Source organism: Diplotaxodon limnothrissa, linkage group LG16 (assembly GCF_057381915.1).
Source record: "Diplotaxodon limnothrissa isolate DT_005_m linkage group LG16, D_limnothrissa_male_GT1.1, whole genome shotgun sequence".
NCBI classification, from domain to species: Eukaryota; Metazoa; Chordata; class Actinopteri; order Cichliformes; family Cichlidae; genus Diplotaxodon; species Diplotaxodon limnothrissa.
The window spans coordinates 3,975,867-3,990,165 of NC_140611.1; the positions used below are offsets into that span (position 1 = coordinate 3,975,867).

Genomic DNA, 14,299 nt, shown 5'->3' on the forward strand with positions numbered 1-14,299 from the left:
TGATCTTTCCCATTTCTTTATACACCAATTGCTTTATACAAGACAAAACAACCAAGTCAGGCAAAAAACAGACCTCAATTCTTATGTGTGGACTTTAATGATTTACTTTAAAAACAACAGAAGTAGGGGGACAATGAAAAAAGAGACACTGCCATCACTGTCATCTTTAAGCCATAACTTATGGTCATATCAGCTCTTTTTAGTGCCTGGGTGAAGGCTTGCCAGAGGAGGGCTGAGGGAGACGAAACTTGGCCATCTGCATATCCAGGTCTGCAAATGTGTAGGGGTTGTAGCTGTGGTGCTGGTAGTTTTTGTAAGTGCTGTTATCAAACAGTTCTTCTGGCTCCGAAGGCACAGCTGCAGCTTCTGCAGTAAGGAGGGGGAGGGAAAGAAAGATGTAAGAAAACTGGTAGAAGGGTGAGCTTTACAAAATGTCTTGTCTGGGAACAGAAATAAAACCAGGTCAGTTAATGCAGTACTAGGTTTAGTCCTGTGTCCCTGTTACTGATTTTAAAGTAGTAACTGCTGCTTGAAGGGATTCATCACACCACATTTGATAATTTCTAAAAATGAGAACAAAGATGCAGTTTTGTAAGAGTTTTTTGAGGGGACTGCACATTTCCACATTACTCATGCCAACCCAAGGAGGTTTGTGGCCACATTTTACAGTGGCAGCAACCCCCAATGGAGTATGGAGACACTAGCATAAGGAGCATCAAGGATCATGTTTGTGACTGGAAAAAGGATGTCAAGAAAAACATGTTTCCAGAGAGTAAAACAGCCCATCATAGAGAAAGAGTGATACTGCAGAGGTAAGAAAAGAAATGGAACAAGTCAAAAAAAAAAGGGGGGGGGGGGGGGGGGATGTCCGACACCCGCACAGCGCTATGTTACTCTTAAACAGAGATACAAGAGAGAGGGATTTCCTGTAAATCTGCCAGCATGCTGTGACAGTAAAGTTTTGTTTTTCTTTTTTAAATGAAAACACATTAAAAACTTTTTTCCACCTACACTTAACGAATATGATTCCAGATAAACCAAAAGCTAAGATTTCAAAATGTGAAATAAACAAGTGGTGCAAGGTGAGGAGTGGGGAAGGAAGGTTACTTCAGGAAGCAGGAATACAGTCTTGGGATGTGTGGGACACTTCCAACTTCAAACACATCTAACAGCTGTGTAGTTGGATCATCTGAAAGGATTTGCACTCTTCTTTTTTGGGACTCAGTTTTTAAAAAAGGGCCTGCAATCCTGATTCCTGGAGTACTCCCACCAACTGCAGCCACTCCCAGCTTCTCCTCGTCCAGCTGCTGTTAGGGAAGAGCAGTATATTCATCTACACTACAATCATGAGCCACTGATGCACCAGGGTTAATGATCTGTGACCTCAACATTACCTCAGGCACCTGTAACTCACATTCCATACACACAAAGATAAGGGTGCAAATGAGCCCATGTGAACAGACGTTAACATGAGAAAATAGCAGTCAACTACTCTGTGAGGGAAAACAGACACTGTTAGCAGTCCTAGGACAAGAACACTCAAACTGTGAAAGAGTTCAGTTGGTCACAAAGTCAAAAGGAAGACTGCACAAGCAGGTTTAGTGTAGCAGTATGCAAGAAGTAAGTTCATCTGATGACAAACCTTTAATCACATACACCTTTGCCCTTGATCCTCCACAACAATTAACTTCAGTTTGAGTATACAAGTCAAGTAAATCCTCCAACAGTAGCATAACAGAGTATGGATGAAAAGAGCCCAAAAGCTCTACAAGCATCGACCCACAGTGTGTACAGTAGAAAGCACAACTGGAGAAGAACTACTTATTCCAATTTAAAACGATTCTATCATGATTAACAGGAAGTTAAAAGATTCCACCTCGTGATATACACTACCGGTCAACAGTTTTAGAACATCCCAATTTTCAGTGGAAATTATGCAGTTCAATGTCTCATTGCACTCTGAAATGAAACAACGGTACAAATGAGCAATTTGAGTTAAAAAACAAATCATAGAATCAATTTACAGAGTAAAATGTATTCTAAACTTTTGACTCAAAGTAGCCACTTTGGCAGATATAACAGCAGCACACACCCGTGGCATTCTCTCTACAATAGAAATCAAATATTCTTCACAAAGTTCTTCCAATATCTGTTGCAGAAGTTCCCATAAATGTCGCACCTGTAGGTTGCTTTGCTTCCACTCTTCTCTCCAGTTCATCCCAAACCAGCTCGATGGGGTTTGGGGCTTACTACGACTACTATTGAGCTGTTGTCCCGTGAGCCGCCATCACACAAGCTGTTAACTCTCAGAAACTTGTCCTCTGATTCAGTTGTGTCTTTGGGTCTGCAGACCTCTTCCTGTCACAGTTTGTTTCTGAGCCTTTGGATGGTGAAAGAAACTACTCACTGACACCTGGACTTTCTTTGCAGTTTCTCTGTAGAAGAAATTTTTAAGTGTTATGATGGTCCATCTCTCTTCCATTTTTAACTGCCTGTTTCTCGCTATTTTTGTAGCAACACTCTACTTTCAGCAGTACAATACAGTTCAACTGATGCTCACGAGGGTATGGTACCACAGTGTGTTCCAACACTGCTTTTATGCAGGCAGAGGGGGAAGTAATCCAGAAAGGTTGGAACACCTGTAGGAATTAGTAGCAGCAGCTTTCAAGGCTTGATCAACCTCCTTTGCTGCACAACAGCCTTAAATTGTTAACCTATGTTGTGTTCCCTGAAAAAGGCCTTTGTGTATAATTCTGTACATTATTTTACAGTTTTGGGTAACTTTTTTTTTGTAAACCTCTGGCAGTTCACCACTTACCTTTGTACATTTTCAAGCTGTTCATTGGACCTGAATGACTTGAACTGCAACAAACAACTGGAAGAACTGTGGTGCTCTAAAACGTTTGACCGGCAGTGTATATTAAAAAAAGAAAAAAAGAAGTGTTCCACATTAGAGTACAGTAACCACTGTAGCACAACTGAAATCAGCTCAACCTGTGTTCCCTATATGTCCACTATATGATCGCTTCAATGTTATTAGCAGGAAATAAGCATTTTAGCCATTCTGTGACTAGAGGGTGTGGGAGGGGTCAGGAGCTGCAGAAAACACTATCTGGCATCATGCACTCCAATATAATCGATCCCAGAAAGAACGAAGAAAACTCAATGAAGCTTGTTTCTGTCACAAACATGATATTGTGCCAGTTTTCATGTGCCTACAGTATGTTCCTGAGATGATTTCAGTCTACTTTCTAGTCCCGTTATTGTTTGCCAGCACTAAATTGGCAAGCAGTTCAATCTGCAAAGATGACCTCCATAGAGGTTTTCATCCCGTTTACTTTTTCAGTTCTCTTATGTGGATGAGCAGAACTTTCAGGGAACTTAAAACAATCAACATCAGTGTAAAGTTGGCATATTCTAATGTCAGGAACAACAAACCTCCGACGTTTGTCTTTAACCTGAACATCATTGTTGCCAGTGTTTTGGGGTTTGTCAGAGAAAAACAAGTTGCATATCCCAAAGTACTCTCTAATATTACAGACAAGTTTAAACTACTGCATCTCCCTTATTTATGTTGGGATCAGAGATATTGCTTTAGTTGCTGTAACTTCTAAGTTAATAATGTTTATTCTTATCCTCTTGTCCCACATGGGAAATTTGTCTTGGACAAACGGTGCTAAACATAGTAGCATTCTGATAATAAAACCAACACCTAGAGACGCTTAAAGGAGGCCATTAAATAGAAAACACGGACGATACTTTTAAAATACAACATGAACTGTTACATGTGAGGGAAGCTGCCGCCTGGTTAACAGAGCAACAGCACTCAGACTGTGTTTGGAGGCACAGGCAGAAAAACAATGGTCATTTCTAGAAGAGCCATAAATAAAAAGAGAGGGAGGTAAAGATTTAAGGGTCAGGGTAGTGTAGTGTGTACCCTTAGAGTGTTCAGCTGTGGCCTCTGTCTGCAGTTCCTCTCCTGCAGTTTCAGTTACAATAGGAGCAAGGTCCATCTGCTCCTCGGTGCTCCCTGCACAGACTGAAGCTTCAGCCGCAGCAGCAACTTCAGCAGGACGGGCGTCTTCTGCTCCAGCTTCAGCAGCAGCGTCAACAGCTTCAGCAGGACGGGCGTCTTCTGCTCCAGCTTCAGCAGCAGCGTCAACAGCTTCAGCAGGACGGGCGTCTTCTGCTCCAGCTTCAGCAGCAGCATCAACAGCTTCAGCAGGACGGGCGTCTTCTGCTCCAGCTTCAGCAGCAGCGTCAACAGCTTCAGCAGGACGGGCGTCTTCTGCTCCAGCTTCAGCAGCAGCGTCAACAGCTTCAGCAGGACGGGCGTCTTCTGCTCCAGCTTCAGCAGCTTCGCCTCCAGCCACAGGAGCAGCTTCAGCAGAGGAAGACCTTGGGTCTTTTAGAGCCTCACCAATGGCTTCTATTTGAGCATCAACAGGAAATGCAGCATCTTTTGTCACTCCTGCAGCAGTTTTGGCTGAAACGTCAGACCCAGTCACCTCTCGAGTGATGATTTCTGGGCCTGACTTCACCAGCTTCTCAAAACCAACACTGGGTACAGTCACTGTAGCTTGAGCTGCTCCTAAGGGTGCTGGTGTTTCTACACCAGGTGTGATAGGAGCCCCATATTCATTCTGAGCTTCGATAGTGCCTGCCTTTACTCCTGTGACTGTGATCCTCTGGGGTTCTGCCTCTGGTGCAAAGCCCTTGATTTCTTTCTTCTTCTCATCCTCAGAGTCAGAGTCCGAATCGGAGTCGGTAGAGTCTGAATCGGAGTCGGTAGAGTCTGAATCGGAGTCGGCTGCTGGTTCAGCAGCTACTTGCTCACTGGCAGCAGTAACAGGAGTGATGGCTTGTGCAGCTACAATGCTTTCTGCAGTGGAGACAACCGCTGGTCCCGTTCCATCCACAGACTGTGCTGGGAAACATCCAGGCCCTGAAAGTCTAACTGGGAAGGCAACTGCTGTCTTGTAGGCTAACAGGTTTGCTCTCTCATCTGGAGCCTCTGTTGCTGAAGAAAATGGTAAATATAACATGAACAGTTAAATAATAAAATAATATATTCAATTTGATTTGTGGGTGTGCATTCACAACTCCTCTTAGATACTTTTAAATCCCACTTCGAATCAAATGTACTTCCCCAATCCCAGAATCTGGAACTGTTACCTCACAAACCTATTGTATACGTAACAGAACATCGTTTAAACATTTGATGTTTTCTGACACATCTTACAATTTTATGAACAATATAAGCTTTTTTGAAAAGTGTTACTAAAAAAAGAAATGGCAGGGAAAATATTTTGTAACCGATTAGTTTAACAGGCAACAGGTCAGTGACATGATTAAAGAGAGCATCTTAATGAGGTCGAATTTCTAAAGAAGCAAAGATGAACAGATGATCACCAACTTCTAAAAACTGCCTCTGCAAACTGTGGAACGATTTCAGTATAACGTAAAATTATGGAGACTTTGAAATCGCGTCAGCTGCAGTTCATGGTATCATCAAAAGAATCAGAATTAAGAGAATCTCTAAGCAGGTACGTGCTGCAAACAAATACTGGATTTTTAGGGCTTCAAGCTCCACAACATTAAAACGGGCATGAACACTGAAGAGAAGAGGGACGACCCAAAGTCTGCATCTCTACACTAAAATAGGAGATGGGGAATTTTGATTATCAAGAAATAACATGTTTAAGATCATTCAGAATAGCGTCGTACAAATTTAGAAAATTGGCTATTAGACAGAAGGACCACAAAACTAACAACATGTCACAGAGTAAAACAGCAGCAGCTTTCTCCCTTACAGACTTCTAGTGAATTCAATTAAAATGATTCAAATGTACCACATGCTCTAAAATGTAAAAATCATATGGCACATTGTCTGTGAAGGTTCTCAGTCATCCAGGTCATCGTAGTCAAAGGAGCTTGCAAAGAAAAGCGTCTGGACTAGGGCTGCCACGATTTGTCGACTAGTCACGATTACGTCGACTATCAAAATCGTCGACGACTGATTTAATAGTCGAAGCGTCGTTTGAAGCTTTGTAAGATCACAAAAGACGCAGGAATAAGTGGCAGGATTTAAGAGTGTAATAACGGACTGAAACAGAAGATGGCAGCATTGCATATACAAGGATGCCAGCTGCCGTTAAACCCCGAAGAAGAAGAAGAAGCAGCTGTGTCCCAGAATTCATAGCGCGGCCCAGCGCAGTTTCCAACAATGGCGGCAGCTAGTTAGTTTTAATGTTACTCTTATTATTCTTTCTGGGTCACAAAATAAACGTTTAACATATTTTCAGGCGAGAATGTAGCTGTGTAAACCTCAAATATCTGCTCAGTTTATCAAGACACCACATATTTTCAAAAGCGCTCCGACGTTTTCGGAGACATCTGTTACCCACTAGCTCGTTAGCGAGCCGGGGGCTAGGCTCACTAGCGCCGCGAGAACACCGGACTCCCCGCAAATCGTTTTCAAACCCACCGCCGTCTTTCGCTACTCAGGTTAAATATATATGAGTCACTTAGATAACTTAAAATGTTATTGTTTGGCTTTTTTTTTTAGTATTTTATTTGTTCCTGAGTAAATCAGTTTGTCTGAGATTAAAGTTATAGTTTTTACACAGCTGAATAAACTCAAGCAGACAACTGATTATCAGAAGTGTGAGATGCTCCAGAATATACCCCAGTGTCCTGGGGTATATTCTGGAGCATATTCTGGGGTATATTTTAGATAGCAAGGAGTTTATTAAACTTCACCGAAACAATCTGCAAATTTCATTAAAATTTAATAAACTATCATCTTGTCTTTATTTGTAGTTAGCACCTTAAACACTTAAAGCTGTAAGCTAATGATAGTTATATAAGAGCAGATGCTGCTGGTGCAATAAGCTGTAGTTTTACGTCCAATGGATGATGATCTGATTAGTCGACTAATCGCAAAAATAATCGGTGACTAGTCGACTATCAAAATAATCGTTTGTGGCAGCCCTAGTCTGGACCTCTGAGTTACTTGAAGACGTTTCACCTCTCATCCGAGAAGCTTCTTCACCCGAAACTCTGGCTGATCGGGACCCACACCCAGTTTCACACCTTGGCTCAGGCGATTAGAGGATCATCAGGGGGTCCTTTTGTCCCTCTGTGGGGGGAAACTCCCACTAGGTTTATATCTGGGACTCTCCACCATTTGACCTTAGAACTGAAGAAGCTTCTCGGATGAGAGGTGAAACGTCTTCAAGCAACTTAAAGAAGTCCAGACGCTTTTCTTTGCAAGCTCCTTTGACCATATGGCACATTAGCTTCACTGTGGAAAGAGGTGCATGTTACGCTTTAAAGGCATCATAACTGAAAGTACACATATACTCATCATGCACATATGCATTATTGTATGAATGAACAAAAGCAACCACCCAGCACAACTTAAAAAGCCACAGCGTAAAGCAGTTAACAGAACCCAAAGGTCTTTTTCTTGCCTGCACTCTTGGTCTTCTTCCCAGGTTTTGCTGGTTTTTCAGTCTTGGTGCAGAACGAAGCAGCTGGAGAAGTCCTCAGGATTCCCAAGTTCTCCAACTGGAGACGCTGCAGAAGAGAACAAAACATTGTCCAGTGAGAGTACAGAACCACACATTCAGGCTCGTTTTTGTGATCATTTCACTGGTTCTCGCAGTGTCCTATTTTCTTAATCCTGTCTGAAAAGACCTGACACACATTAACTTCTTTATAGTCACTTTAAGTCTATCTGCACCATTTTTGCATCCACCACCACTAAGCATTTATTTATCTGACCAATTTTAAAGTCTGCCACGAAGAGGAAACTGCCTGAACACCATCAACACTGTCCACCGTGAAGTGAGTTTTACATTGTCATGGTCTGAGAGGGTGCTGACCTATTAAGAAACCTCTGGTCTACCTCCAAATTCTCCGACTTCACCTCAAACCACCTGAAACTTGGACACACTAGGGCACGGGTGTCAAACTGCAGCCCTCGAGGGCCGGAGTCCTGAAACGTTTAAATGTGTCCCTGCTGCAACACATCTGAATAAACTATGATCCTTAACACACATCAAAAGTGTTTTTAGAATGGATAGAGCAGGCTAACATCACACTGAGGCTACGGTCACTCTGCAGGTCTTAATGCTCAATTCAGATTTTTTGACCAAATCCGATTTTTTTGTCTGCTCGTTCACACTACAAATAAAATGCGACAGCAAACGCGCTCTAGTGTGAACGCTCAAAGCGGCCGCATGCGCAAAAGAAGACGTCACACACAACGCGCTCTGTTTAGACCCAGAACAACAGCATGTTTGACTGATGGCCCTTAATGTAAAGACTTCAGACTTTACGTTTTCCAATTTTTGCTTTAAGTTATTTTGTTATTGACATAATAATGTAAATAACCTAATAATGATCCTTATTGCTGTTTTAGAGGAGCGGTGCTTCAAAGGATAGCTGCAGATTTCTGTCAGAATCTGCAGATTATACAGTACAAATAAAATGTTCACGTTTCTCCAACGCTGTCTTCCCAACAGTTTCACTGACATCTACGCTGGATGGCCAGGAAGCGTTCGTGATGTCTTCTCCGGAGCTGATAATTAGTGTCTGTCTTGTGTCAGTGACGTAAAAGACGGATTTAATGCGACATGACCATCAAACAGCAGTCGCTTTCTAAAACATCAGATATGTATCAGATTCAGGACCACATACGAAAGTGACCCAGATTGGATTTGTGCCGTTCACACTGTCACACCATGATCGGATAGATGGGTCGAATAGGGTCACAAAAAAAAAAAAAAAAAAAAAAAATCGGATTTGATGCGCTTTCGCCTGCAGTGTGAACGCAGCCTTACTGAATGTCCTTCCCAAAGATCCCAACTTCAACCTTATTGAAAATTTGTGGACTACACTTAAAAGTTGGATCCATCCCAGGAATCCAACCAATTTAAATAAACTCTACCAATTGTACCAGAAAGATTGGTCATATAACAGCCAGAATTATGCCAGAGGTTTACTGGTGACTACCAAAAGCATCTGGTTGAGGTGTCAGTGTTTGCATATATTCAAGCCAGTATGTATATTTTTGACTGTGTATGGAAAATCCAAAATAAATTCAAACTTTAAAGCCATTAAAGATATATGCTGTACAATCATTCCACCCTGGAAAAAAGAACAAGTCAAATTAGCGTGACATTCATGCCCAGTGATGAGCGTATATAAACTTCTGACCTAAACTGTACACACTGCTCGTTTTGAGCGCTCTTACTTAGACTGATCAACTGTAACATTATAATCATCTTCCTAACATAGTGTTGGTCCTCCTTCAGCTGCCAAAACAACCCTGACTTCAGGCCGAGGCATGGACTACACCAGACTCCTGATGGTGCGCAGTGGAATCTGGCACCAACATGTCAGATCCTTCAGGTCCTGTAAGCTGCGAGCTGGGACCTCCATAGATCTGACTTTTTTGTCCTACACGTCTCACAGATGCTCGACTGAACTGAGATCTTGGGATTTGGAGGCCAAGTGAGCGCCTCAAAATCATTGTTGTGAACCATGAACCATTTCTGAACCTTTTTGCTCCGTGGCAGCATGCATTACCTCGGCCATCAGAGAATACCCACAAAGATTCACGTTTTCCCAGCAGAACTTTACCCAAAGCATCACATTGCCGTCACACTAGGAGATGCTCTGACCCCGTCGTCTAGCCATCCCACTTTGGCCCTTATCAAACAGTCAAATCCTCATGCTTCCCCGTTTCTTCCTACTTCTAACACATGATCCTTGGGGAGAAAATGTCCACTTACTCCCAAATATATTCCAAATCAGGTCAGCAAATCAAAATTTTACTTCACATGTCAATGATCATAATGTTATGCCTGATGAGTAAATTCATCTATTCATAAAATCAGACTGTGAAGACATTTTAGCTTTATTATGTTCGTTTATCACCTATTTTATCAAGTCACCGAGGAAAGGTGTGAGTTGGGGCTGACACGCCTGGGAAGGGTTCTAAAAGTCGGTCCCAAGGCCAACACTCCCAAACACAAGCTAAAAACATGTATAAAACATGTATACAGTCAAGTGCAGCAGGGAATGCTGGGACCTCTACAAAGGAGAAACCAAACAGCCATCCCACAACATGGAAGAGCCACCACTAGGGTTGCCAACTCCCTGAAAAATAAATAAGGGACACCTCGTGGCCAGGGCCGGGCGACCCAGTTGTCTTCACCCTTCCCAGTGTGGTGAATTTTCTAGCTCTTTTTTTGTGTGTGAAATTATTTTTTTTAACCATTTGACTTGAATTTGATTTAAGTAGATGTGTATTCTTTGTGATATGAACACATGTGAAACAAATGATCATTTAGCCATTTATTTTTAGCTCAAAATGACAACATTAACACAATAAAACAGGTCTCCTTCTTAAACAGAAGCCTGTCATGCTTAACTTTTGAGAATATAAGTAAATCTTTCTTTAAAAGAACTCTGTCCTGCTTAACTTAAAATAATAGAAAACAATAGAAAGAAAAATATTCTTGTAACAGTGCACATTTAGTGCATTTAGTACAGTTGGCTTCAGCTGAGGTATTATTTCAGCTTTTCTAATGCTAATCAGCTGCTCCCGTTTGAAAACCCGCTTGTTCCCATGATTACGCATCTTAACTCATCATTATTCATCTGTGTATTACTTTTATGTATTAGTCATCTATTTGTTGTAATCATCTATCCTTGCAGTTGTTTATTACACAAAATAAATTATATTATCACACTTCTGGCCACATAGCGCTGATATTCACTGCACATGCCCATATGAACTTTTTCCAGCCAGGTGTTTTCCTTTTCCCATTCTTCCCTTTCTCTGAGGGGAACAAACATTGCTGCTCTAACGCTGGGCTCACACTGTGCGGTTTTAGGCCCATTTTGAGCCGATTTTTGAGTGATCGGACCGATTTTGGCCTTCATCGTGCGTCGTGTAGTATACGTGGGGTAACGAGAAGTGATTAACACCTCACGAGCAGCTCCCGATCATCAATCGCTCGTGAGCCGCTCACACTGCTCGCGCGCAAACACGTAAACGCCGTGAAAAAGACGGAGCAGCACGGCTGTGCAGCGTGTGATCTGGACACAAGCGATGGAGGCACAACTTGTAGAACTTTGAAAAGCTCATCCGAGCCTTTTCGATGTGGCCTCACAAAATTATCACGACCACAACAACCGTGAAAATAGTTGGATCTACATCGCTGCTAAATCACAGCTGCCCGATCAATGTTTTTCATTAGCAATTTAGCAAAGTTGATGGTGGTGGTGTGTCTGTGTGAGTGAGAGACAGAGGGAGAGCGCGACAGATTTTCTGTTATAACCTTCATGTTATGGACGCACAGTGTGAGCACTCAGGTCGCATCAGAGCATCGGGCCGTATAGTGTGAGACCTGCATCGTGACCTACCAACTTCTAACCCCTGCGAGTCAATCGTGCAGTTTGAGCAGGAGCTGAATAACGTGACTGAAAAAATCGCACAGTGTCTGCCCAGCTTTAGGTGTACTGTCGTCCGAGACTTGCACCGCAGTGTCGGCGTTTGTTTCCCTGTTGGCCATGCTTCTTGTTGTGGTCATCTGTTGTCTTCCGGTATTTTCTCCGTAAGCGACCTTTCCTCGACCAATGAGATGAGCGGTAATCTGAATTGTCATACTCGAATTGTCATAAGTGTGCTGTCAGCTCATTGGTCACAAAGCAGGAGAGGGGCTGGGAATTATGTTTTCAAACAAAGCGTTAATTCCATAAACATTTATAGACTACTTTTGATTCTCACTGTATTACGGGACAAAGTGCGTCCCTTATTAGCTCAATACGGGACGTGTACTTTTGTTTCTAAATACGGGACGATTCCGTATTTTAAGGGACGGTTGGCAACCCTAGCCACCACAGCGTAAGACTCAGTTGTACACCTGCACATAAAGGATGCCGATGTTCACATTTTGGACCAAGGGACAAAAAGTACGTGAGGACCATCATCATCATCATCTGACAGGAGCCATCAGCCACCAACAATTCAGTTTTGTGCCTGTATGCTGTGCAATCCATCCCCCCTAAGAAAAAAATCAGTCCTAACCGTGATAAAAACCGGCTTAAACTATCAGAGCACAGAGATCATTTATTTCCCCTTTTTCAAAATGGTTCGCCTCTTTCCAATAACAACAGGAACAAACGATGTGACCTGTAACTGTGACAGTTTCAGGGTCATGTGTCGGTGCTGCGGTTGGCCTGTCCTGTTCCGACAGTTGCCGTCTGGTCTGTACTACAGACGCCAGCGTTGATGTGACTGAGTCCAAGTGTTGTATCTGTACTAGTACAACTAAACACGACACCGATACAGTAAAACACTGAGAGCTAGTACAGTTCTTGTTACCTTGAGAGGACCCAATCGTCCTATGCGAAACAAGAAAGTCGCCATTTCGTGTTCCCAATATTATTCTCCGGTCGGAAACTGGGCTTAAATACAAGAGTTCCGTGATACCAATGGAACTTTGAAAAACAATGTTTTGATTTTAAAGGATTTAAAAGCGACGTGATTCGATAGGCCTTCTTTTTACTTTTACTATATAGTGATTTAGGTTGTGTCAGTACAGACATTTGGAGGCTTCTCCTCGTGTAAATAAGCGAGACTCACTCTTGTGGCGGCGCCACAGCGGATCACCTGCCTCCATCTATCCCCGTGGAGATGAAACCCATCTCCACAGTGACACCTGCTGGCCAATTTGGCTGTGGTCACAACTGCTTATTATACTGTGACTGTGAATAACTCAACACAAATTTCGGAGAAATCCACACAAACAACAAACAAAAATATTGAGACTGTTAAAGACAACAAGCTGTGACTGTAATGGATTCTCCCTCTGTTAACAATCGTGCTGCTCTTTACAATAAATCAGTTTATAAAGTAAAACACACAGAGAGGAGACTGCTGTGTTTGCTGCAATAAGCACACAGGTTTCCAGCTGCATTTCCAAGTAGGATTCAGCAGGTCAGAAAACCCTAACACTGGCTGTAATGGCTCCACATAGGGAGAAGGATCGACTCCCAGCAATTTCTATTGTGGGCTTCTGTAGATTTTCTTTATGCACATGCTGTAATCTGCTGACCTGCTGCTCTCTGTGTCCTTAAACAACTGAATTTAACAAGATGTCAGCAGTTTCATCCCCCACACTGACACTATACAGTTTATACTGTCTTTACACTTGACAGTGTACAGCTGGAGTTCAGTGAATTAATCTAAGCATCATCAGCTTAAATACAAATTCATCTCTGCCAGACTTGATAAAACCTAAATCTGAGCATGAGCACCACAGCCACTGTGTATCCGTACAACACAGTGCTTTACTGTGTTGTACACACTCACTACAGTTACTGGACTCTACACACTGTCACTTTAAACAATGCCACTTTGAATGCTCACTGCACAGTTTTGCACAAACTGTAAATGCTAAACTATTTGTTTTAAATTCTCCATAATTTTTAACACTTTTAGTATTTTTATTACATTTTTAATTTTAGTATTATTATTTTTTCTTTAATATACCTGTTTACTTTATATATGTTCATGTAAAGTTGGGGGACACGCGTCTAAGAATTTCAATAGGACTAAATGTTGCTACAATGTTATCTGTATATGACAATTTGTATGAATAGTCTGTGGGCCACTGTTGCTTGTGCTGTACAAAGTAAGCAGCCAGGGCGGTGAAGAGGGAAGATATACGAAAGTACCTGGAGAGCTGAAGTGAAACTGACTGTTAATTGTAATGAAAAAATGTCCACGACAGATGCTGTCTATGCTTTTCTTGCTGTATTTAGTTTTACATCTGCTCCCAGCGATGTACAATTAGGATCTTAAAGGCTTTCATGGGAGCACATCTGAAGTGGGTGAACAGCTTGCTCTTGCTGTTAGAACATGTATGTAGACAGACGTGTTTCTGGGACCATAAATTATGCATTAGCTGCTCTTTTTATACCCAATCATGTCACTGACCTGGCCAGTTAACATAATCAATGGCAAAAGATATTTCTTTTGATGTCACTTACTTTTCCAGCTTTTTGTTCTCCCCACCCCAACTTCGAAGAGCTGACGCTGCCATCAAATTCAAAATGAGAAATTATAATCATGAATTACTGTATTCTGTTTTTATTTATATTTTACACAGTGTTACAACTTTTCTACTTTTGGAGTTGGTAGAGAATTTACTCCAGTGTCCTGTTATATTTTAAGTAACAAGGAGCAGACGGCTGAGTCTATTAAACTCCACTGAGA

At 42.1% G+C, this 14,299-nt stretch overlaps 1 protein-coding gene across 2 annotated transcripts; it reads right to left on the minus strand.

Moving 5' to 3' along the window:
* Positions 1 to 13: 13 nt before the first annotated feature.
* Positions 14 to 12,466, minus strand: ndufv3 (NADH:ubiquinone oxidoreductase subunit V3). 2 transcript variants are annotated; one of them, XM_085374682.1, is made up of 5 exons: positions 12,404 to 12,466; positions 7,476 to 7,581; positions 4,312 to 5,020; positions 3,938 to 4,203; positions 14 to 366 (listed from the first exon to the last, which is right to left on the minus strand). In XM_085374682.1, exons 1-5 carry the CDS (start codon positions 12,446 to 12,448, stop codon positions 200 to 202), a joined length of 1,293 nt encoding a protein of 430 aa, XP_085230808.1. In that variant the 5' UTR covers positions 12,449 to 12,466; the 3' UTR covers positions 14 to 199. The 2 variants fall into 2 exon arrangements, with proteins under 2 accessions (XP_085230808.1, XP_085230807.1); XM_085374681.1 differs by lacking the exon at positions 14 to 366 and having other exon boundaries at positions 3,680 to 4,203.
* Between the last annotated feature and the right edge of the window lie 1,833 nt (positions 12,467 to 14,299).

Coding starts and splice junctions, on each gene's coding strand:
- ndufv3 (XM_085374681.1), bottom strand. CDS start 12,448: ATGGCGACTTTCTTGTTTCGCATAGGACGATTGGGTCCTCTCAAG. Junction 7,582..12,403: donor GACGATTGGGTCCTCTCAAG/GTAACAAGAACT, acceptor TCTCTTCTGCAG/CGTCTCCAGTTGGAGAACTT. Junction 4,204..4,311: donor CGTCCTGCTGAAGCTGTTGA/CGCTGCTGCTGA, acceptor TGTTGATGCTGC/TGCTGAAGCTGGAGCAGAAG.